The sequence below is a fragment of the Mobula birostris genome, chromosome 1, assembly GCF_030028105.1.
Source record: "Mobula birostris isolate sMobBir1 chromosome 1, sMobBir1.hap1, whole genome shotgun sequence".
NCBI classification, from domain to species: domain Eukaryota; kingdom Metazoa; phylum Chordata; class Chondrichthyes; order Myliobatiformes; family Myliobatidae; genus Mobula; species Mobula birostris.
This window is the reverse complement of record NC_092370.1, coordinates 32,974,240-32,999,682: the sequence shown is the minus strand read 5'-3', so window position 1 is coordinate 32,999,682 and position 25,443 is coordinate 32,974,240. Positions and strand designations below refer to the sequence as shown.

The 25,443-nt window shown below is 40.4% G+C and overlaps 1 protein-coding gene across 9 annotated transcripts in view; it reads right to left on the bottom strand.

The window, feature by feature from the left end:
- stau2 (staufen double-stranded RNA binding protein 2) overlaps window positions 1-25,443 on the bottom strand; it is a 364,656-nt gene that overhangs the window by 86,295 nt on the left and 252,918 nt on the right. For 7 of the 9 annotated variants that reach the window (XM_072253656.1, XM_072253677.1, XM_072253702.1 and 4 more), the window contains one exon: window positions 13,718-13,831. The exons of the other annotated variants lie outside the window; for them this stretch is intronic. In XM_072253656.1, coding sequence (XP_072109757.1) covers window positions 13,718-13,831 — 114 coding nt within the window. The remainder of the gene's footprint in view (window positions 1-13,717; window positions 13,832-25,443) is intronic. 9 annotated transcript variants of the gene reach the window in all.

Sequence of the window (25,443 nt, the reverse complement as noted above, 5' to 3'; positions counted from 1 at the left end):
GAACCTACATTGCATTGATCTTTGTTCTAAATTTCCCCCCAAAATATTTTCCTCTGGCTACTCTGATCCTTTCCAGTTCCTCTCCTTCAATGCACACAAAATGCTGGAGGAACACAGCAGGTCAGGCAACTTCTATGAAAGGAAACTAACATTTGACATTTCAGACCAAGACCCTTCATCAGGTGTCTCGGCCTGACATGTCAACTGTTCATTTCTCTGCAAAGATGCTGCCTGACTTGTTGAATTCATCCTGCATTTAGCATGTGTTGCTCCCGACTTCCAGTGTCTACGGTCTCCCTTGGCTCTCAGTTTCCCTCCTTTGTGCTTCTTAAATGGTAACCAGATTGAGTAGAAAAGTATTAATAATCAAAGCACAGCCTTTGGAATTCAATTTAAGAACATGTCCTCTCCGGATCACTATGTTGTACCCTCAGTTTGCTGGATGTTGGCAATTTAGAGATTAAAATGACATTGCAATGAAGAATGTGTTTACAAGTTTAAAATCAAGACTAAACATAGGCTTTGATCATTAGCTTTCCTGACTTAGTTTTCACTAACATTTAGAAAGTTGGATTTTCACTGGCCCTTTCAATATGACTTAATACTGCTCGATAAATAAAAAGAAAATCCCTATCCTACAAGTGCACTATTTGAAAACTGTTCAAAAGGGTTTACACTAGAAGAAATGGGTGCCATGTGAGGTGTCAACAAAATTCTGTGAAATACACTAACTTTGTTTTTACTTTCCATTGGAAAATATTAAGATCTTCTGATTTTTTTTGTATTTTTCACTCTTTCCTTGGATAGGACTGGATAGATTTAGAGGTTAATTGGTTTTCTTTCTAAGTAATCTTTGATAACAGTTGTCTGGATGATTAGTTCTATTCAACACCTACACAATTGGCGGGGGGGGGGGGCGGTGAACTAGCATCAACTAATGGTGAATGTCTTGCTGGATGTCAGGATTAAGAGGTGGAGTTCCAGCCACAAGTCACAAGAACCACCTGGAGTCTGGTTCTAATTCTCCACCTTCTATCTGAGAGTTTAGAATACCTCTGGTAAACTAAAGAGTCAATCCAAGTTGAACTAATCACCTTATTATGTTAAGGTGCACCTCTAACATTCAATCAAGGTTTTATTTTACAGAGTAGATATTCTCATCCAACTTCACTACAGAAATCATAAATCCTTTAATTACAGTCTAATTGTCCCTTTTCTTCCGAATATAAACAAATAATGCTGAAAGTACACAGGAGGTCTGTCAACATTTGAAAAGGAAAAAGCCGTTGGACATTTCAGACAAAAAGCCTTTGTCAGATCTGATAGAGCACCGACAGGCGAACCCCTTTGTAAGGCTAACCAAAACAAAGGAAGGGGCGGGGCAGGTAGAACAGCAGGAAAAGGTCCACAGTACAAATATACTAACTTCGTACGGGCTAGCTGATCACAGCCAGAGTAGAACTACTAATACATTTGGCTTCAGCACAATAAGCTCAGGAAATAAAAATAATTAATAAAGGCTTTCAATGTTAATTGTCTCTTAACAACATTGACCAAAGTCTCCATTTTAAAATCATTCTTGGGACGTGGGCATTGCTAGCAAGGTTTTCTCCCTGAAAAATCCAATCCATTTTCTTTCAAATGTTGACAGACCCGCTAGGATTTTTCAGAAGGGCAGATAAAAAAGAAAACCAAATGGTAATAGGGGTGACAGTACAGCTCTTGTCTCACAGTTCCTGCCATCCAGGGTCAGTGCTCTCTGCACAGAGTGGCTATCCTTTCCCGTGGGCAAGTAGGTTTCCTCTCACATCCCAAGGACACACGGGCTGGTATGCTCATTAGCCACTACAAATTATGAGTGAGTTCCTAATGAGCGTAGAATTTGGAGTGAGATGATGGGAACGAGGGCAGAATCAAATGCTCTCGATTTGTGGAATAAGGTTTGTAAAAGTTCTGCAAGGAATCTGCATTTTCACTGCTTCATAAGAGCAGAGCACTCTATAATTAAATGATGTCAGTCATATTTATGTAGGAGATGGGGTACCCATTCTAGGGTCCCACTAACCACGATGAAATAAAGAACGGAGAACTAATACCTTGGCTGTGCAAGGCAATTTAAATTTAACCTCCACCTTTATGGGTACACAAAATGCACATATATAATGCACACATGAATAAAGATCCTTACTGCAAATGATGATAGTTAGACAGCCATTTGCCTTAGTGTGTCTTCACAATTCCTCCTTCCTGTTCCACCTGTGCCCACCGCTTACTGCCAGGGGATCATGAAACGAGTTTTAGCTTTTAATGTTCCAAACATCTCCAGCAATAGCTTCCCTTCCTGCCTCCACCCCTTGAGCCTGTTTCGTTATCATAATGATTACTCAGGGCAGTGGGAGAATTTCCCTGCTTCAAATTTGAACAGCGGCTCACAATCCCACCTCGGAAACCTTTCATTGGGTCAAAATCTCAAGTTCCTTAACCAACAGCAACTACAGACAACCTTGAGCACAAGGGCTGCAAGCAGTTCAAGGCTCTGGCTCATAAGTACTTTCCATTACAGTTAGGGACACATAAGGTCTCACAAATGATGCTCACATCCTGTGAATAAAAGCGTACACCCTCCATGCATCTTTTTAAAAATTAAAACTGCTCACTTGTATATTATTCTAATTTTTCTATGAAATTATTGGATCATAAAAGACAAATATAAGTGAACTGAAATGAATCTTGTGACAGATTTGTGCTGACATTGTTTCATCTTGTTATATGGTATTTTAGTATTGACTGTGCACTAGAGCGAGGAAAAAAAAAACAAGCTTTCTCGTCCTTGATAAGAAGACTCCATTTGACAAAGTATAGCATCAAACAGCCTTTTTAAAAGTAATGCCAATGGGAATCAAGAGGAAAAAATCTCCACTGTTCAACAGCCAAAGGATATTATTCAATTATATAAATGTTACTCAAACATTTTCTTTTAACAAATTCCTCTTAAAATTTATTGTCACATCAATATCTCCATGTGCTTCACTTATATCAACATGCCAAGACCCTTTATTAGGACTGGAATGGAAGGGGAGGATATCAGCAGATCAGGCAGCATCTGTGAAGAGAAATGCATTGTCAATATTTTGGGTCAAGGCACTTAATCAGAACTGGAAAGAAAGAAAAGCTAGTTAGTGTAAAAAGGTGAGGGTAAGGGGCAGAGCAAGAGCTGGTGGGTGATTCGTTGATCCATGTGGGTGGGGGGTGAGAGGGAAGGAGGAGTGTGGGAATGATGCAAGCAGCTGGGAGATGACAGGTAGAAGTGATAAAGGACTGAAGATGGAATATTGATAGAATGAAGGGATAGGTAAATAGGGGGAAAAACAGAGGACAATGATTCATTAATGATCAATCACCTTGTAAGCGCCTTAGCTAACTGCTTTGGACAAGTTTGGACAAGTTAGAAAGAAGCTTTACCCAGCAGCCGGTGATGTACTAGTCATTGTTGTCTAAAGATAGGCAAAGGCTCAAATAAGGAACTATCTGATCTTGCAGAAGCAGCTCAAAGTATAGCTAAATATGGGAAGAGTAGTGTCGGGGCTAGAATGTTCTGGAGAAAAGGGGAAGGGTCCGAATGAGGAACTGATGGGCTGGCTTTGGCTTAAAATAATTATAACTAACTGACCGATGTTATCTTACATCTCATTGTATCTTAGCATGTGATTGAAATGATTCTAATATTGTCTAAACTTGTAATCGTAAGATTCCCTGCTACCTGGTCAATGTTATGAATTGTGGAGAACTGTGTAATTCGGGGGCAGTCTCCGTGTGTCAGTGTATTTGTGGTACAACTGCTATTGCATCGGGTCCGATCGAGTATGGCAATATGATATAGAAGCCAGTAGACCACGGAATAAGCGAGAGGTTCAAATCTGCAGCTACTTGTGATACAGCAAATGGCAAGCATGAGTTGCAAGTTAAACACGTCCATGACAGTTTGCCAAGTAGGGTGTATTTATTCCAGAGTGGTCCGAGTAGCATAAGCACCATTTAATCACCCCACTGGTACTTAAACAGTACTTCTGCTACCTGGATCACTCTGGAATAATACCTGTGGCAGCCTGGATTTTATTGAATACAGTATATGCAACTCATGAGAATGCGGAAGCTGTGCACTCAAGTCATGATCCATACCGTCAGTGAACAGCACTTGCTGCCCAGTGACCAAGCACTGTTTGCTTTCCTTCCTTATCTACAGTCTGCATAGTAAAATGCTGCTGAATGTCCGGATAATGACCTGCAAACGTTACTGCCTAATGCCACACAATACAAAGATGGTCAAACAGTACTATCCCTTTCAAAGCACCATACACAAAAAGGCAGCATCTATGGAAAAGAGTAAACAGTTGACATTTTGGGCCAAGACCTTTAATTAGGACTGGAATGGAAGGGGAGAAGTCAGAATAAGAAGCTGGGGGAGGGGAGGAAGAAGTGAGAGGTGGTGTTAGGTGAAATAAAGAGCTGGGAAGTTGATTGGTGAAAGAGATAAAGGGCTGGAGAGGGGGAACCTGATAGAAGAGGGTAGAAGACCATGGAAGAAAGGGAAGGGAGTTCAGTTCAGTTGTCTCTCAGAGCTGGTATCTAATGGTATGAAATCTATTCACTTGACAGTACAATGCACTCTCCAGTGTCCTTGGATCTCAAAGACCACATGCTGTTGCTCACAAGGAGAAAAGAATGGCTCCCTTACACCACGAGGATCAATTAGTTGCAAGTATCTCCAGCTCAGGACAAAGATCAACCGTGGCTATTGCTCTGTGCTGGTAAACAATTTAAATGCAGCAGGCATTACACTTCCAAGAAAACATTCTTACTTGTATATTTTAGGCGTGGCTGCTTGCTATATTTGAGAGGAATTGTTTTCTGAGCTTCCTAAACCCTTTTTTTTTTGAGAGCCCAAAGTGAGACAAATTCCTTCAGCACCTGACAGATTGCACCCTGTAGATGTTGCAGTTTTAATGATCTTTTGAACATCCATCGACTCTGCCACTGGAACATTTTTCAAACTGGCACTGAGCGAGGTCATCAGCTGGATGATTGTTCTTCAAAGTGGCAATCCCGGTATGTTTAACATCTCATACAAGAGAAAATCTGCAGATGCTGGAAATCCAAGCAACACACACAAAATGCTGGAGGAACTCAGCAGGCCAGACAGCATTTATGGAAAAGAGTAAACAGTCAATGTTTCGGGCCGAGAGAGGGCCCGAAACGTCGTCTGTTTGCTATTTTCCATAGACACTGCCTGGCCTGCTGAATTCCTCCAGCGTTTTGTGTGTGATGTTTAAATCTACCTACTCTGCACAGTTCCAGTGGATATTGGTTGTGCACATGTGCTAACATGCTCATTAATAATGCTACTGATATTCCTTGCCAGATATATATCTGAATGCACATCCAACATTAATTTGGAACAGAAGTAGAATTTGAACGTGTCACTGGTCTGAATTTTTCACCCAAACACGATAGCTAAGAATGCCAAAGGAGTTAAAACAATAGCTAAATTCAGTCGGAATAGATTGTAGCATATATGCTTGGGTAACAAGCCAAAGAACTGAGCACCAAGAACAATATCAATTACATTTAAGAGGAACGGTGATTGAGAACATTTACCCACTTAGGATAGGCTTTTGAAGAAGCAAATGGCTATTTGGACTGCTATTCGGAACTTTCTGAACTCAGCCTAACTTTGTTAAAGTGTTTTCAGAATATAAAAATCATGTTGTGTTCCTAATATTAACTAAGAGAACTTTTCTCTAAATGTGCTTAAGTACCAATGTACAAACTAACAGCCACCATATATCAAATTCTGCCAGAATGCAATAGATTAGGTTGTTATTGTTTTCATTTCCAGTATAAACAGAGTCAAAGTTATATTGAAAGTTTAAGGCAATTAGACTTGCTTAGAGAACTTCAAGATAATCTCTAAGATTTTATTCAGAAAAATGGGAAATCTAATCTAAGTAATTAGTTTTCTGCATTACATTGTTAAAACATATGTTACAAATACTGGGACCTCCAAAGTTGCCCGATGTTTGATGCTCAGCAGACCAGAACATTGCTTTCTCTGGACAGGCTGGCCCCTCAGTCTCTACTGAGAGCAGTGGCATGAGTCTCTATGGACAGGAATACCTGCCTCCACTAAATTGCGATTCCTGATTTGGGAGCAGGAAGATAGCAAATGGAATTATTTTGAGGAAATTACAGGAAGGATAGACAAATGAGAGTCACTGGATGTTGTTTACTTGGATTTTTAGAAGGCCTTTGACAAGGTGACACATGAGGCTGCTTAACAAACTGCAAGCCCATGGTACTACAGGAATGATATTAGCATGGACAGAAGATTGGCTGACTGGCAGGAGGCAAAGAGTGGGAATAAAGGGGGCTTTTTGTGGTTGGCTGCCAGGGACTAGTGATGTGCCACAGGGGTCAGTATTAGGATGGCTTGTTTTCATATGCTAACAATTTAGATGATGGATTTGATGGCTTTGTGGCCAAGTCTGCAAGCAATATGAAGATAAGTGGAAGGACAGGTTGTCTTGAGGAAGCGGGGAGTCCGCAGAAGGACTTAGACGTATTGGGAGAATAGACAAAGAAGTGGCTGGTGCAAAGACGTAGACTATTTTCTAAACTGGGACAAAATTCAAAAATCAGAGGTGCAAAGAGACTTGGGAGTCCTTGGGCAGGATTCCCTAAAGATTAACTTGCAGGCCAAGTCAATATTAAGGAAGGCAGATACAATGTTAGTTTTTATTTCGAGAGAACTTCAATATTACAGCAAAGTTGTAATGTTGAGTCTTTATAAGGCATTGGTCAGACTGCACTTGGTGTATTGTGAGCAGTTTTGGGTCCCTTAGCGAAGAAAAGGTGTGCTGGAGTTGAAGTGGTCTAGAGAAGATTCATGAGAATGACTGCGGAAATGAAAAGGTTAGCGTATGAACAGCATTTGATAGCTCTGGGCCTGTATTCACTGGTGTTTAGAAGAATGGGGGGGTGGGGGAGGGAAAAGGAGATCTATTGAAACCCATCAAATATTGAAAGGCTAGAGCTAGAGTGGATGTGGGGAGGACATTTCCTATAGTAGGTGAATCTAAAATTAGAGAGCACAGCCTTAGAAGAGAGGGATGTCCATTTAGAACACAGATGAGGAGGAATTCTTTAGCCAGATGGTAGTGAATCCATGGAATTCATTGCAGCAGATGGCTGTGGAGGCCAAATCATTGAATATATTTAAAGCGGAGGTTGATAGGTTCTTATTTAGTCAGGGCATCAAAGGTTATGGAGAGAAGGCAAGAGAATAGGGTTGAGAGGGATAATAAATTAGTGATGATGGAATAGCGGAATAGACTTGATAGGCTAAATGGTCTAATTCTGCTCCTATGTTTGTACCGAAACTCTTGCCAGGTTCTTGTGAAAAGTACAGGACAATGTTGCACCTCTTCAATCAGGACCTCCCTTTGGCTGTATATCACTAGAATCGTGGCAGCACTGTGATTTTCATCTGCTTTTTCTGGCTCTTCAGCAAACTGATTGCTCCATTCTTCTCGGATATTTCTGAATTCTCAGAAACTGGGCAGAAGAGGAATGGCATTTCATTTCACTGCAATGACGGGCTTATTTCCATAGATTCCCCTAATTAGTATCTCGTATTTTTTTTTTAGCTTATTTGTGATACCCCCAGAAAATCTGTGGGAAGTTTTGTCCAGGAACTCTATAAGTAGTAATGACTGTGTTTATGTTACCACAAATGGATTATAAGCCAAACACAAGATATATGCGGTTACATTGCCTCTTGCATAATTCAAAATTATTCAGTTTTTGAAAATTAAGTCTATAAACATCTTGCATATGTAATTAAAAAGCTAGCAATACTGGGTTCAAATAAATTGCATATTAACATATACCGAAACTGAATGTAAGCAACTAACTCACATCACAACACTTCTTAATTATGACAAGATTTTACTGGGATGGAGAATCAATTGGATATAACAAATTCCTAGTTTTTCTTGTCATATATCCAAAATCAAAAAGTGCCCTTCAAACGGCCAACTGATTACATCCGCCTTGAATGTTTGAAACTGTTGAGGGGAAACAGCTTTGATGACAGGATGCAATATTTGCTAATAACAAACTAAAGAATGTTTAAATACTTCTCAAAACTTGCATGCATTGATTCAAATTTCTGACTTGCAAGCTTGTCCCAAAACTGAAATTATTTGCTGCAATCATAACACTGGAGCACAAGATCTTCTGATAGTGATGGTGTTTACAGCGCCTCTGACATGATAATCCTTTTATAGCATAGAAATGTTTCTTCTATTATTGCATTCTGTGGAAGATGTACTTCTGATACATGCACAACTAATTTTTTTAAATGCCACTCTCACACAGACTTGCATTGTTCCAGTTTTCTCCACCTAAAGTGATGTTAAGTCATATGCTGGGCATTCCTTTAACTGGAGCAGACTTTTTTTTAAAGACAGCTCATGCCAGAATGAAAAGATTTCAACAGCTGCTGTCTTGGTGACATTAAGGACCCCATCGGAGGTGTCCTGCAGCACTAATGTCTTAGAAGTGTTTAAAGGAAACTTCAAACAATCTGCATCCAGTAGGCGGTAGAAAGCTCACCACAGGGTTCATTTGAAGACCAGTCCAGCAGTCACTCAGTCATGAATCAGAACTGTCAGTGACTGTCCAGTTAATAAACAGGTGTCAATGGTCCGTGAAACAAACTTAGTCTATTGCCTCTACTGAACAAGACTTTATATTATCCCTTATTGATATTTCAATATTACTGCCATCTATATTATGATGAAAGAGAAGAAGCGAACTGTTATTACAAATATATACTGCCATGTAGCACTGATTGGGGAGTACACTGCTAATTATTTTTTCAGCTTTGGGATGGGGGCTGGGATAGAATTATGAATCGATTTAAGTAGGAACAAAAGTGAGAAGTATCAGAAGTATCAGTGTTGTGCATGGGATCTGCAGTTTTGTAGTCAGCGAGAATGACTGAATCCAGTTGCCACTATGATGCCGATAGTGGAGTACATTAAAATATCCAGCACCTTAGCATTTTGGTGCTGACCTATTGCACGTTCTTCATATTAATACTAAGACCACTTGTAATTCAATTTTTTAAAAATGCAAACCAATTGTAAATTACTATTTTCAGAGAACTGGATGAGTATGAAGAGATAGGGGTGGAGAACAAAATCTGGTAAAGTTAAAGGGAGCACAGGAAACGGGGAACCAGGGAGTACAAAATGAATATGGGAAATGGGACCCCAGTGAGTTTAAAAATGTGGGAAACCAGAGCAACAGAGAGTTTATAAGGAACATAAGAATTGGGCCTTGTTACGTTTCCAAGGAATGCTGGATACAGGGCTCCAGTGAGTTTTTGTGGAACAAGTAAACAGGATCCCAGTGAGTTTAAAGGGAATAAAAGCCAGAGGGACAGATGCCGAACCATTGGGATTTCTGAACAACCAGACAAGATTATTGAAATTTTAATGTAAAAGAAAGCTTACTTTCTGTCCTCTCAATTAGTTATCACGATTCTTGGGCAGGTCATGTCACCTTAAAACAAAAATATTAGGTGCACTAATCAAAATAAATAACGATAGTTTGACTAACAACTCCTGCCTGAGGAATGATCCACTCCAATTTACCTACTGTCACATTGGGTCAACAGCAGATGCCATTTCATTGGCTCTTCACTCAACCCTGGAACATCTGGACAGTGTAGGTACATATAGTACATCAGGAAGCTTTTCATTAACTATAGCTCAGCAATTAGTACTATCATCCCCTCAAAACGGATCAATAAGCTTCATGACCTAGGCCTCAATTCCTCCTTGTGCAATTGGGTCCTCGATTTCCTCAGTTGCGGACCCCAGTCAGTTTGGGTTGACACCATCACCTCCTTCACAATTACCATCAACACAGGGGCACCACAAAGCTGCATGCTTAGCCCCCTGCTCTACTCGCTTTATACTTATGACTGTGATGCCAAGTATAGCTCCAATGTATTCAATAAGTTTGCTGATGACACCAATCTCATTGGGCGAATCAAAGGTGGTGAGAAATCAGCATATAGGAGGGAGACTGAAAATCTGGCTGAATGGTGCCACAACAACAACCTCTCACTTAATGTCAGCAAGACCAAGGAGCTGATTATTGACTACAGGAGGAGGAAACTGAAGGTTCATAAGCCAGTCCTCATCAGGGAATCAGAGGTGGAGAAGGTCAGCAACTTTAAATTTCTCGGTGTTATCATTTCGGGGATCTGCCCCGAGTCCAGCATGTGAGTGCCATTAGGAAGAAAGCACGGCAGCACCTCTATTTTCTTAAAAATTTACGTAGATTCAGCATGTCATCTAAAATTCTGACAAACTTCTAAAGATGTGTGGTGGAGTGTATATTGACGGGTTGCATCATGGCCTGGGATGGAAACACCAATGTCCTTGAAGGGAAAAGCCAACAAAAAGTCATGGATATAGCCCAGTCCATCATGAGTAAAGCCCTCCCCACCATTGATTATATCTATGTACATGGAGCTCTGTCGCAGGAAAGTAGCATCCATTGTCAGGGACCCCACCATCCAGGCCAAGCTCTCTGCTTGCTGCTGCCATTAAGAGGGGGACATAGGAGCCTTAGGATCCACACCAGTGGGTTCAAGAACAGTTATTACCCCTTAATCATCAGGTTCTTGAACCAGAGCAGATAACTTCTTTCACCCCAGCAAAGAACGATACCCAAAACCTATGGACTTACTTTCAAGGACTCTTCAACTTATGTTTTCAATATTTATTGCTTAGTTATTTATTATTAATTTTTTGCTTGGAACCAAGTAGAACATCAGCATAAAATATTAACAAGTAATGATGAATGAATGTTTATCCACTCATTTGGTCATCTTTCCATTACTTCATCTATCTCAACTAATCCTATCATTGAAGTAAATATCTGGATCTATTTACAGGTTGAGCACTTCTCAAATAAAATGCTTAGGGCCGGAAGTGTTTCAGATTTCAGAAATTTTCCAATTGGGGAATATTTGCACCTGTATAATGAGATACCTTGGGGATGGGACCCAAGGCTAAACACAAAATCCCTTTACGTTACAAATACAGCTTATACATATACCTTGAATGTAGTTTTATATAATAGTTTAATCATTTTGTGCAGGAAGGTAAGCTATCGCTACCTTGGTCACACATGTGGACAGTCATTGGTTATTTGGCATCACCATCATTTCTGACTAGGAATTTATGTGCTACTGGCAAGTAGTCTCCATCTTGCACTTGTTCATCCCACATATGTACTGATGCAGCCGTTCAGTGTGTTGGATTTTCATCCGTGACAATCTTCGCAAATTCAGCAATTAATTTCACTGCTGCTTCATGATCAACAGATGCTTTGTCACCACAAATCTTTAAAAATGTACTGCTGTGCCTTTTTCTTCAATTTCTGCAACCAGCCTGCTGAATATTCACAATTAGCTTCAATGTTCAGTTCGTCATAACAGATCTGTGCTTGTTTCATGTAGCTTACCATAAGCAGCGTCATGTCAGCACTCAAAAAACTTCATCTTTTGGATTTTTAGGTGAGGGGTGCTCAATCTGTAGCAACTTAATATTCTATCCGACAAATTTTGGTATAAAAACAGGTAAAGCTTTCTTGAACAAGATGACACAGAATAATGATGAAGAATTACTGCAATGTAACATTTTACTAATATATTTCTAATCCTTGCTGGTATTTCTGCATGTCAAGAGATTGTGTGGACCAGTGATCACAGGATTTTTCAAACCTCTGTAGACTCAGATTAAATCTCTGACATCTAATTCTCAAACCAATGAATAACTTTTCCAGTCTTTAGCTATGCTGCTGGGGGAGGGGAAAGCATCAACTATTTTAAGAACAACTGTCCTCATTCTCTTCACTGAAGCTAATAGATCCCTGACATATCAATCAAAGTTGCCAGAATCTATTTCAGAATCTATACTCCAGTCTCCTGGCTGGACATTAATGGCTACTTTCTTTTATTTAAACAGAATTTGGGAGCCAATGGGGCAAACTTTTACAAGGATAATTTCTACACTCTCTCATACTAATTTAGCATCTTCATGCAACAGTAGCTTAAACATAATATACTGAACAAATTGTTTATAACCATCATGAAATTTGTTACTCATTTACAACATACAATGGTAAATCTATTCGTGGTAATGAAAAAGCCTTCCAAATATATGAAGCTATAGCATCAGAGCAAGCGAACGTAGTAGACTCTACCTTCTGAGGAGCTAATTTCATGCTTCAGTAAAGATCAACAATAAATCTAGTACTCCTACATTAATGCTTGAATGAAACTGATGTTATCTTTGTAGTACTATACTGTAATTCAGGAATAATGAGTTTTCAGTTAAATTACATTTTCTGCAATATTTCCAACTCTGGTGAAATCTAATACTTGTGTCAAAAAAAAAAACAGCTTCCACAAACTTCTACTCCCCAGGAAATTTTAAACTGTTTTTAATGGTACAATTGAAAGACATAGTTAATGGAAAAATGGTTAAAACCAATGGGACAGACCTTCTCCTGAATTCCAATGCCTTTGTCGGGGTTTATCCATGCAGAGGTGCTGGTTTCTAGACAATTTCTGTCCTAACGTTTGTGATGTAAACTTGCCTGTGTTGCACCACTGGGTTCCTTATGGAGTCCTATGGAGCAACACTATCTGCTGCAGACCTCCCAGCTTTCGGGCTGAAAATCTTTCTGAACATGTGCTGTATTAAACATGAAAGCTCCTTTTCAAACAAATGGGAGACGTGGACACAAGGGAGAAGGGCGGATGTATTTTTATTATTTAAGTCAACCTTAATTATTTGAATTGATCTTTTGTGTGACTGTTCTATAGCTTTCCAAATATAAGGGGAAGTATCTTAATACTAATGTTTTAACAACACTGTTTTCTTTTCATGTTTTGAATTTTATTGCATATTTGCAAATATAAAAGATATTTGTTGAACATTTATGGCATTCACGGTCGTTCAATGCCACAACCATACTGTTAGCTTTGATAAGGTGACAGCCTGGGTGGCTCGTCCACAGTGACTGCTAAAAGCATTTTCTGGGTCAGCTGGTTACCTGCAGTAAGAAGCCCCCCGCCACACTCCACCATGCAAAATGTTGGGTTCCCAAGGACAATAGTGCTGTAGGCAACAGTGTGGCCTGAAATAGGCAACCAGCAATCCTGAAGCAAAGGAAGATCTGCCCCTGGTATTTAACCATGCATTGGAAGAAAAAGACACAGATTCCAATCTTTGTTGATACTTAATCACCAAACTTTTCCCAGATCAGGGCGTGGATAAACCAAGAAAAAAAGATTTTTAAAAAATGACAACTTTGTATTTCAGCATTAACCACCAAGCAATTTGACCATATGGCCCTTAATATGGCTGTGAGTAACAGTACAGTATTAGATTAGATTAGATTCAACTTCATTGTCATTGTGCTGAGTAAAGATACAAGGCCAATGAAATGCAGTTAGCATCTAACCAGAAATACTTCTGGATATAGTAACACATTAGGTATTAAAAAAGAAAAATGTAATAAAGTTATCACATTTAATATACAAACGTAGATTATATTTTTCATCGTTTACCTGATCACGACTAGCTTCAATGGAATTTCCTATGCCGTGAAAAGTTATCTGCACAGGAGAAAGTGTCAGGTATGTCATACATTCTTTGCCATTTTGCATATCACTGTACTGCACCTAGAAAAATAATGACAGAAGTACAGAAATAAAACCAAGGTGTAACAAATTTCAAATAAAATTAATCAGCATTAGATTTGCTAAAATAAAATGCCATTGTATATTTTAATCATGCAAATATATGTACACTGAGATTCCTCTTAGAGTTAAGCATCTAAAGGGTTTAAATGTTTTAGCCAAAATGAAAGCAGTGGGCTTGATAGATGTGATCTCTTGGGTATTCCTGGAGGCTAGTGACCTATTTTTGATTTGAACTAGTTCAAAGTTCAAAGTAAATTTATTATATACAACCCTGAGATTCTCTTCTTGCTGACATACGCAATAACTCCAATAACCATAATAGAATCATTAAAAGATGGACAACAGGGTGGACGACCAGTGTGCAAAAGACAACAAACTGTGCAAATACAAAAAGAAATTTTAAAATGTAATAAATATCTTGAACATGAAATGGACCCTTGAAAGTGAGTACATAGGATATGGGAACAGTTCAGTAATGGAACAAGGGAAGTTCTCCCCTCTGGTTCAAGAGCCTGATAATTGATGGGTAATAACTCTTACTGAACTTAGTGGAGAGAATCCTGAGGCTCCTGTACCTTTTTTTCCTGATGGTAGCAGAGAGAAAAGAGAATCACCTGGATGCTAGGGGTCACCAATGATGGATGCTGCTTTCCCGTGACAAAGCTCCGTGTAGATGTGCACAACGTTGAGGAGGGCTTTACCCATGGTGGACTGGGCCATATCCACTACTTTTTGTAGGATTTTCTGTTCAAGAACATTGGTGTTTCCATACCAGGCTGTGATGCAGCCAATCAATATACTCTACCACACATCTACAGAAGTTTGTCAGAGTTTTACATGTCATTCCAAATCTTTACAAACTTCGAAGTAAGGGTGCTGGTGTACTTTCTTAGTAATGGCACTTACATCTGTGCTGGACTTAGGACAGATCATCAAAACGCAAAGCATAAAAACTAGTCAATCAACAGTAGTTTTCTCACACTGGAGAAAATGGTATGGTCAGGGATAATTTCAATCCAAATATCTACTAAATTCCCTGATACAGTACACAGAAAAATTCTTTGATGATCATCAACTCTAGATCTTCAAAAGACTTTGTCTTACTACAGGTCGACCTTCTATAATCTGGCACCATTGGGACCTGAGGAGTGCCGGATTAGTGAAAATGCCGAATTACAGAAGGATCACATTAAGCAATAGCTAACCACCTCATCATACCTTTAAAATATCATGTAAATCAGTACAAGTTAGATAATAATGAAACAGAAATATTAAATGAGTAGCAACTGAAAATATAATAATTATACTGTACAGGCACAGATAAAATAAAGGGTACAGGTAAATGTACAGGAATTACCTCATACAGAACAATTGAGAACTTCCGCTTCTAAAGTGAGACGTTTAATATACCTTCAGGCAAAGTTACATGTCTGCAAGTGTGGGGTTGTCAAGATCATCAACATCTTCATCTTGAAAAGTGAGTGAAGCATCAGGAACTGGAGGTGAAACTGGCACAACAGCTTCTTCAAAAACTGTTGATGTTGGTAGCAGCACATCTGGGTGAGCAGAAGCAGAAGTCGGAGAAAGGAGGTCTTCTAAACACTACATTTCACGCGACTGTCAGGGAACCGGGGATTCGGCGCTGGGCTCTTCCATCTTCACTTGCAGTTACTGAAGGAGTCCTCGTTAGTTTCTTTTCCTCCGCTTAGTAATATGCTTAAATTCAGCGGGTTGCCACGACTGATCTGAGGTCGTAGGCAAAAGAGAACGGATCACTGGCCAGGTGATGCTGGAGGGCAGTGTGCGACTGCTGGCAGGCGGGTGAGAAGGTGGATTGACCCAGCGCGCGCCAGCGCTTCATACAAATGATATTAATAAGTGCAGGAAAACAAGCATGAATCGCCTGTCCGTGCTTACAAGAGCGCACCAACACGTGAACAGATCTAGCGCAACCAAACAGTGTGCAGCAGATTGGTACGGTGGCCTTGGAAATTTGAAATCACAGTTGCATGAAAAATTTGAAATCAGTGCCAGATTATCGAAGGAAGGATTACAGGTAGTTGGATTAGTGAAGGTCGACTGTATTTATTCACACATTTAGACTGTTTTCTCTCACTCCATGGTTCATTAAACTGCTTCTTCCACGTGCATTATTCTGTAAAGGCAACAAAATTATATAGTGTTTCAGCTGTTCATCAAATGTAAATATCAGAGAAGTGTGATATTGATTTGAAACTTTCAAAACCAAGTAAACAACTACTCACTCCTTTATCTATCCTGCCTGTTATTTCCTCAGGCAAGATCTCTCCTCAAGGTAACCATGGCCTATTTTATCATGTGCCTCCAAGTACCCTAAAACCTCACCCTTGATAATGGATTCCGACATCTTTCCAAGTACTAAAGTCAGGCTAACTGGCCTATAACTTCTATTCTTCTGTTTCCCTCCCTTAAAGAGAAGAGTGACATTTGCCATTTTCTAGTCCTCAGGAACCACTACAGGATCTAATGATTCTTGAAAGATCATTACTAATACCTCCACAATCTCTTCAGCCAACTCTTTCAGAACCCTGGAGTGTAAACTATCTGGTCCAGGTGACTTAGCCACCTTCAGACTTTTTAGCTTCCAAAGCACCTTTTCTTTTGTAATAGCAACGATACTCACTTCTGCCTCCTGGCACTCTTGAATTTCTGGCATTCTTCTAGTGTCTTCCACAGTGAAGACTGGTGCAAAATACATTAAATTCCTCTGCTATTTCTTTCTCCCCTATTGCTACCTCTCCAGTGTCATTTTGCAATATTCCAATATCCACTCGTCTCTCTTTTACTCCTTGTATACCTGAAGAATCTTTTTTGTATCCTTTTATATTATTAGCTAGCTTATCTTCATATTTCATCTTCCTTCTCTTTATGGCCTTTGTCTTTACCTTCTATTGGTTCTTAAAAGCTTCCCAATCCTCTACATTCCCATTAATTTTTGCTCTGTTATATGCCCTCTCTTTTGCTTTTATGCTGTCTCTGAATTTCCTTGTCCGCCATGGTTGCCTCATCCTCCCTTTAGAATAGTTCATCTTTGGGATGTACCTTGCTCCTTCTGAATTTTGCCAGATACACCAGCCACTGCTGTCTGCCGTCATCCCTGCTAGTGACCCCTTCCAATCAACTTTGGCCAACTCCTCTCTCAAGCCTCTGTAATTCCCTTTACTCCACAGTAATGCTGATGCATCCAATTTTATCTTCTCCTTCTCATACTGCAAGGTGAAATTATATTATGATCTCTCCTGCTAAGGGTTCTTTTACTTTAAGTTTCCTAATCAAATCTGGGTTATTACACACCCAATCCAGAATTGTTGTACCCCTATTCGGCTCAACCATAAGCTGTTCTAAAAAGCCATCTTGTAGGTATTCTACAAATTCCCTCTCTTGGGATCCAGCACCAACCGGATTTTCCCAATCTACCTGCATATTGAAATCCCCCATGATAATCACAACATTGACCTTTTGACATGCCTTTTTAAAATCTCCCATTGTAATCAGTAACCCACATCTTGTCTACCTTTTGAAGACCTGTATACAATGTCCATCAGGGTCTTTTCATCCTTGCAGTTTCTTAACTCTACCCATAAGGATTCTACACCTTCCGATCCTATGTTACCTCTTTCTAAGGATTTGATTTCATTTTTTACCAACAGAGCCACCCCACTCTCTGCTCATATGTTGTCTATCCTTAGGTGTTCAGCTCTCAACTATGATCTTCAGCCACAACTTGGAATTGCCCATAACGTCATACCAGTCAATCTCCAATTGCGTGACAAGATCATCTCCATTATTCCGTGTATTATGTGCATTCAACTATAACACCTTCAGTTCCGTTTTCATCACCCTTTTTAATTTTGGCCCCCTGTTACACTTTAACTCATCCCACTGATTGCAATTTTGCCCCATCATCTGCCCATCCTTCTTTACAGTCTCGCTACACACTGCATCTACTTGTATACCAACTGTGCCATCCTTAGCCCTATCACTCAGGTCCCCATCCCCCTTCCAAATTAGTTTAAACCCTCTCAAGAGCTCCAGCAAACCTAGCCACAAGAATATTCATCCCCCTTGGGTAAAGGTGTAATCTGTCCTTCTGTACAGGTCATACCTTCCCCAGAAGAGATCCTAATGATCCAGAAATCTGAAACCCTTCCCCCTGCACCAATTCTTCAGCCATGCATTCATCTATGTACCAAATCATTCTATCCTTAACTGCACTGGCATGTGGCACAGGCAGCAATCCAGAGATTATTACTCTGGAGGTCCTGCTTTCAGCCTAACTCCTTATATTCTCCCTTCAGGATCATCTCCCTTTTCCTACCTATGTTGCTGGTACCAATATGTACCACAACTTTCTGCTTTCCTCCTTTAGAATGCTGTGGACCTGATCTGAGACCCTGGCACCTGGGAGGCAACATATCATCACATCCAGAGAATCTGCTTTCTGCTCCTCTAGTTATGAAATCTCCTATCGCTATTTTGCATTCCTCTCTCCCTCCTTTTCTTCTGAGGTGTAGAGACGAACTCAATACCAGAGATCTGATTGCTATAGCCTTCCCCTGGTAGGTTATCCCCAGCAGCAGTATCCAAAGCGGTATACTTATTATTGAGGGGAAGAGCCACAGGGGTACTCTGCACTGGCTGCCTATGCCTTTTCCCTCTCCTGACAGCCACCCAGGGACCAGACTCCTGAAACTACGGTGTAACTAGCTCCCTGTAGCTCCTATCTATCACCTTCTCATTCTACCATATGAGTAAAGGTCATTGAGCTGCAGCTGCAGTTCCTTAATGTGGTCTCTAAGGAGATGCAGCTTGATGCATTTTTCACAGATATAGTTATCAGGAAGACTAGCGGTCTCCCAAATTTCTCACATCTCACACAAGGAACATACCACTACTTCCAGAGCCATTCTCAGTGCACTAGCTAAAAACTAACAGAAAAAATTAGTAGAAACCTTCTTTCTTACTTAGAACCTCCACCAGTGCTTCTCCAAGCCTGTAGAGCCAAAGCTGAAACACTGTTAGAATGCTCCACTCCAACAATGGCCACTCTGCTTACACCTCCTTTCTTGTTATTAGCCAGCATTGATTGCTGCCCACGGAGAAAAAAATACACACACACACAGTTTTGTATATAAATATTTGTACCGAATGCATTCAACATATCAAATTCCAGTATTTTGAATCGAGTCTTGGATGTCTTCAACTTTAGATATATTAAATTCCAGGGTGACTGAAGGCAACACACTCAACTGAATCTGTTGCAACATATTACACATTTTCGGGTCACATACTTTGCAGCACTGTTGTACATGAATAAAGAGTCAGTGGCAACAAAGACTTAAAAATAAAGGACAGAAAACAGTTGTTTTTCAGACTGGGGAGTGGTCAAGTGGGGTCCCAAGTTTCAATGCAGAGACCAACTTGAATACGAGTGGGTGAGATATATTGAGCAGACGACATGAACAGTGAGGAGACAGCAATAATACCACAAGAGTCTCTAGGTAGGCTAAAAGAACATGCAGACCAGTTGTAGATGAAATAAAAATAAGAGAACGTGGAAATGTCAGTGCTTTCAATTGGTCAATAGCTTAAGACATTAACTGTTTCTCTCCTTACAGACGCAGTATGGACCACCTAGATATTCCCAGCATGCTGTTTTATTTCAAATTTGCAACATTTATGTTTGCTTTTCGAAGTGGCCAATCAAAGTTAAAATAGGGAGAGAGTTAAGTGACACATTTTGGCAGACTGAGTGAGACATAATAGGGTTAAAAGGTCCCATTCTAAGGAAGTACAGACAAAGGGACTCCTGAATATGCATCAATCTGTGGGAAAAACAGGCATGGCATATGAAGAGACTGCTTGGTAAAAAAACATATGGAATTCTATGCTTCATAAACAGAGGCAAAAACTATAACAGCAAGCAGATTATGCCCAGCTTTTATAAAAGGCTGATTAAACCACAATGGGGGAAATACAATCCAATTCCGGATACTAGAGTTTAGGAAAGATTTGAAGATCTTCCAGACACTGGAGAAAAGATTTACCAGAATGATTCCTGAGAAGAGGGATTTCAGATAGGCTGGAGAAGCTGGCATGAAAACAGAAAATGTTGGACATGCTCTGCAGGTCAGGACATGAAGTGTTTCAAGAGAGAAACAGTCAACATTTTTGAAGTTAAGGTGAGAGTTAGGATATATTCAAGGGCAAATAACAGGCAAATTTTTAATGAAAAAACGATCTGGAATTCCAAAATGTATAGCAGCTAATTAAATAAGAGATGCTGGCATGTGTTCAGCATACAATGAAATATAATCTCCAGTGATGGCTGCATTTAATGGAATTTGTTCTGTAATAAGGGAGAAAATAAAATACCTTAAATGAAGAAAAAGTCTCTGGTGATCTCTCAGTTATATTACAATGTCACAGGATAAAAGTCATTAAGAACATAGCAAGAGCAGGAGAATGAGCTCCAAAACAACTTGGTAAAATAAAAAATATCAATCAGCTCTGCTTTAAGTACATAGGATAAATGAAAAAGATAAAAATTGTGCAGCATCGCAAATTTCAAATGTCTTTTCATGTACATTTCATGTAAACAAAGAAAATGGTGTGTGTGTGTGTGTGTGTGTGTGTGTGTGTGTGTGTGTGTGTGTGCGCATGCACACAGAAGAGAGAGAAAAAGAGAAACAGGTTCAAGACTAACCCTTCTAACAGTTTCAGGGATGTTAGAGTAATCTGTCGTCAGATTCAATGTCAGTGAATGCATGTAAGTGGATATATAATATGAAAGTGAAAATAGTTTCAGAAATGACCGTGTAACCTGGTTATATTTTGTAACCACAAGCGCTATGGATAAGGTAACTTTTACAATGTTATCTTTGTGGACTTCCTTTGATAACACTTCACACATGAACAAGCAAAAACGAAAGCAGACAGAATTTCAGAGCACTTTGTTCTTGAGTTGGTAATTGTTGGATAAGAATCAGAATGAGGGTGTACAAGACAGGATGATAGTAAATCATCTTCCAATAAATCAAAGATAGAAAGAAGCAGAGAAGTTACTCAACTGTGAAAATTTTATATGTGATAGCAATGATTTCCTTGGACCAGGAATGAAGTCTTCACTGTTAACTAGATAAAAGTTCAGAGAGCTTCCTGCCCTAATTTACAGATTATACTGAGATGAGTGGGATAATGTGGAGATAAAAAGCAAAAATTTACAGAAAATATAAAAAACTGAGTGAACCAAATACGTCAGTGGAATGTGACATGTGAAAGTACGATCCAAGAGAGCACCCCAGTGGCTGTACCCCTTGACAATAAGTGCTCCTGTTTGAGTACTGTTGAGGGGGACAGCCTACCTGGGGGAAGCAACAGTGGCCGTGCCTGTGGCACACAGTCCGGCCCTGTAGCTGAGAAGGGTAGGGAAAGGAAGAGGAGGTCAGTAGTAACAGAGGACTCAATAGTTAGGGGGGTCAGACAGGCGATTCTGTGGACGCAGTCAGGAGACTCGGATGGTAGTTTGCCCCCTGGTGCCAGGGTCCGGGATGTTTCTGATTGCGCCCAAGATATCCTGAAGTGGGAGGATGAGGAGCCAGAGGTCGTGGTACATAAAGGTGCCAATGACATACGTAGGAAAAGGGAAGAGGTCCTGAAAGTAGAATATAGGGAGCTAGGAAGGGAGTTGAGAAGAAGGACCGCAAAGGTAGTAATCTCGGGATTACTGGCTGTGCCACGCGACAGTGAGAGTAGGAATGCAATGAGGTGGAGGATAAATGCGTGGCTGGGAGATTGGAGCAGGGGGCAGGGATTCAAGTTCCTGGCTGTGCTCGGCGATTTTAACGCCCAGGTCGGACTGGAAGATGTTCCATACTCATACCAAGACTTTACCAACAGAAATGGACAATATCTAGTTGATTTCATCCAGGAACACAGTCTCATTGCCGCCAACACACAACTCAAGAAGCGCGCTGGTAAACTGTGGACATACGAAAACAAAGCCTCCATCTACAGGAAACAGCTTAACTACATCCTCGTAAGAACAAAATGGTGTAATTGTGTGATCAACACAGAAGCCTACAGCACCTTCAACTCGGTCAGTTCTGACCACAGAGTAGTGTCAATGCAAGTGAGACTGAGTCTGCGGCAACCCAAAGCCACAGGTTCCAAGGAGAAGGTAGACTGGAAGGCATTCTCATCACAACCTATTCTTCAAGCCCAGTACACAGTGGAGTGAGAAATCGCTTCGGCCCACTGGATAGGGAGGAGGAAGAGACTGCCACCGACTGCTATCAATGGCTCATACATGCACACACAAATGCAACAAAGAGTTTGCCTACTGTGAAACGAATCAAGAAGAGCTGGATCTCAAAACATCCTGACGTCGTTGCAGCAAGAAGTGTGGTCAATGCTTGTCATGCCAAACTTAGAAGGAGCGAAACATAAGAGCTAAGGGACAAGTTCAAGACAGCAAAGAAGAATCTTTTTGCCACCTACGACCAACGGAAGGAAGAGGAACTAGCTGAGAGGATTAGAGAGATAGAGGCTGCTAATGAAGACAAGCAACATGGAGAAGCATGGCACCTAGTCAACGAGATCAGCAGACGGAAGAAGTCCTCATCAGGTCAAATAAGTGGTAAAACAGCAAAGGACCATGTCCAGACATGGTTTACCCACTTTAAGAACCTGCTGGGAAGCCCTCCAACGATCACAGAAGAAGAAGAGGACATACCCACAATACTAACGCAAGTTGACATTGATGATGGCCCATTCACCATCGAGGAACTGAAGAAGGCCAAATATGCACTCAAACAGGGCAGGAGCGCTGGACCAGATGGGATACCACCAGATGTCATGAAGAACTGCGAACTGGATGACATCTTGCTGGACATATGTAAAACGGCACTGATGAAAGGTGACCATTATACATGCTAACGATTTACCAACAAATTCCTCCATTAGATTACACAGTTACCGTACATGTTATTTATTTGCCAGTTAGTTACCAGCTGACATGTTTGAGTTAGCTACTATATGGTGTTGGTTGTCTTGTTATGGCTTGTGCAGTCAATAGGAGTGAATGTAGCAGAAAAAAGCAATGAGTGGCTTCATTTCAAAACTTCAGCAGAACTCTGCTGCTCCGAAATGTGCCTTCTGGTACTGTTTCCAAACAATGAAAGGGAAAATTAAGAGGACACATAAAGCAAGGCAAACTATGTGAAAAGGAAGGAGGTTGAAACAGAGCAGATCTCCAGCTAGACTCTTTAGTCTATTCAGGGAGCAATTCTATTGAGCATCCCAAAAAGGAGTGAAGTGTGCGTGACCACCCTGAAAAAAGTCGGCGATGCCACCTGCTTAAGTGAGGAGCATTAAGGCTTTGGCCTTTACGTGGGTTTGATTTGGCCCTGCATCTAGGTGAATGTCTTAAAGAGGGAGAGTCTTCACATACTTCATTGTTTCATCAGCCACTTTCTAGGCACACTCCACTTCAGAAAAACAGGATTAGGGGCTGCTTTCACAAGGTTTCGTGGTTTTCTAACACACTGCTTGCATTCACATCACTTTAAAGAGAACATCAGTGTATAAGAACCACACAAGCTTCCAGTCCTGAGTGTACAATTGAGATGTAACCAACCCCATGACAACGTGATAGTTACAGCCCAGCAACCAATAATTCAGATTGGCACAGTAAACTGGCGATCTGCTGTATTCTCTATTGCTCTTGAGCCTCCATTGCAAACCAATGAGTTCTGCGTTCTCATGGTTCAACCTGGTAACATGTGAAAGACAGTACCCTAGACAGTTAATATTCCTCGATTACTGTACTGGAATGTTTCTCGAGCCCACAACCTCCTCACTGCAGTGATGGTGCTAGACGATAATTCATTGCTAACACAGACAGGCTCCTTCATTTTTGGTAAAGTATACAAAATGCTGGAGGCACTCAGCAGCTCAGGCAGCATCTATGGAGAGGAATAAAGAGCTGAGTTACTGGCTGAGACCCTTCAACAGGACTGAGTCTTTCATCTTTACCTAGCAATAAAGCAAAATTACCTATTAAATTTTGACTATTTTTCAAATTTTCTCTGGTTGATTTGTAGAAGTCAATGGTAACCAATGGGTTGATTTTTTTTAGCTAGTTAAAGAAAGAGTGAATTAGTCATTTTCACCATTCTGAGACTTTTAAGAGGCTCCTGTATAGGTACATGGAGCTTAGAAAAAGAGGGCTATGGGTAACCCTAGGTAATTTCTAAGGTAAGTAAATGTTCAGCACAGCATTGTGGGCCGAAGGGCCTGTAGTGTTTTGTAGGTTTTCTATGTTTCTAAGATCAAGCTGAACCAACACAGATCAGATACTTCTTGATTGATCTGATCTTTTTTCTAGCAAAGCAACAAAAGTAAGAGTTCTTCAGACAAATTTGTTACCTGAAAACAGACAATTGAGAGGATTGAACTTCAGATGTCTGAAGGCACTTTTCCAAATTTCTGTAACTTAAAGAAAACTAAGGCCTGAACTGTCAATGAAACTTAAAGGTCTGCAGGTTAGATGAGTGGTGGTTGTCCATTATGTCTGGCGATACAAGAAACCCGTTCAGGAGAGTTTTTAAAGTGGAAAGGTCATTGCACTGACGCAGTTCCACTCTCTCAGCTTCAGAAGTCCATGTCCAATGGTACGAACAAGTGTCACAAACTGGGGTCTTCTTGTCATGTCCTTCGCTCTCCATGGACCATGGCAGCACCACCTTCCGAACTATCAGATCTCCATGGGAGCTGACCTCGCATGCAAGGACAGGCATGTCCCTATCTCACTGGGGTATAAGGCCACCGGCTACCCTCGCCTGTTGAAGCAGTGAAGCAGGGCGTGGCCACTGTCGTATGCAAACAGCTACCTGGAGACACAGCTGAGACCTAATGAGTATGATGAGAGGTTAGATGAGCACTCAAGTCAAAAAATAGTGTTTGTCCATTCACACAATTAAAACCTATTATAATTTGCATTTGCCAAACGTTATTTACAGTGTTCCTTCAGTTGAGCCCATTTATCTTGCTCCTTCTAGGTTAAAGTTTGCGCATGTTGCTAATTTAATTGCACTTTAAAAATGTCGGAGCTCTTTTGCATTTTGCTAAAACACACAACTTTGTGCTATCATCATCCCTAAATCCATCCCAATAATCTGTAAACCCCCAAATCAAAGTAACCATGTTGACCCTTCTTCAGCTGCTTTCTCCTGTTCCTGCTTCTGGAATAAAGATACCACATGGGCTATTTTCCAGTCTGTCTTAATTTCCATATTTAGATAAATCTGTAAAGATGTTGAAAGCTGCAGGCTTTCTTATCTGTGTTGCTTGCATTTTATAGTATGAGCAAGATACTTTCACTTTCAGTCATTCACTTAATCCATTGGGACCATGTTAGCTATTTGAAATTTTAATTTAAATCCCACAGCAATGCATAGGAAGCAAATACTACAAGGATATACAAACTTAAAAAAAGAAACATCCGCGTGTAGAGATCCTATACTTCTAAAAATTACTAATAATAACTTAAA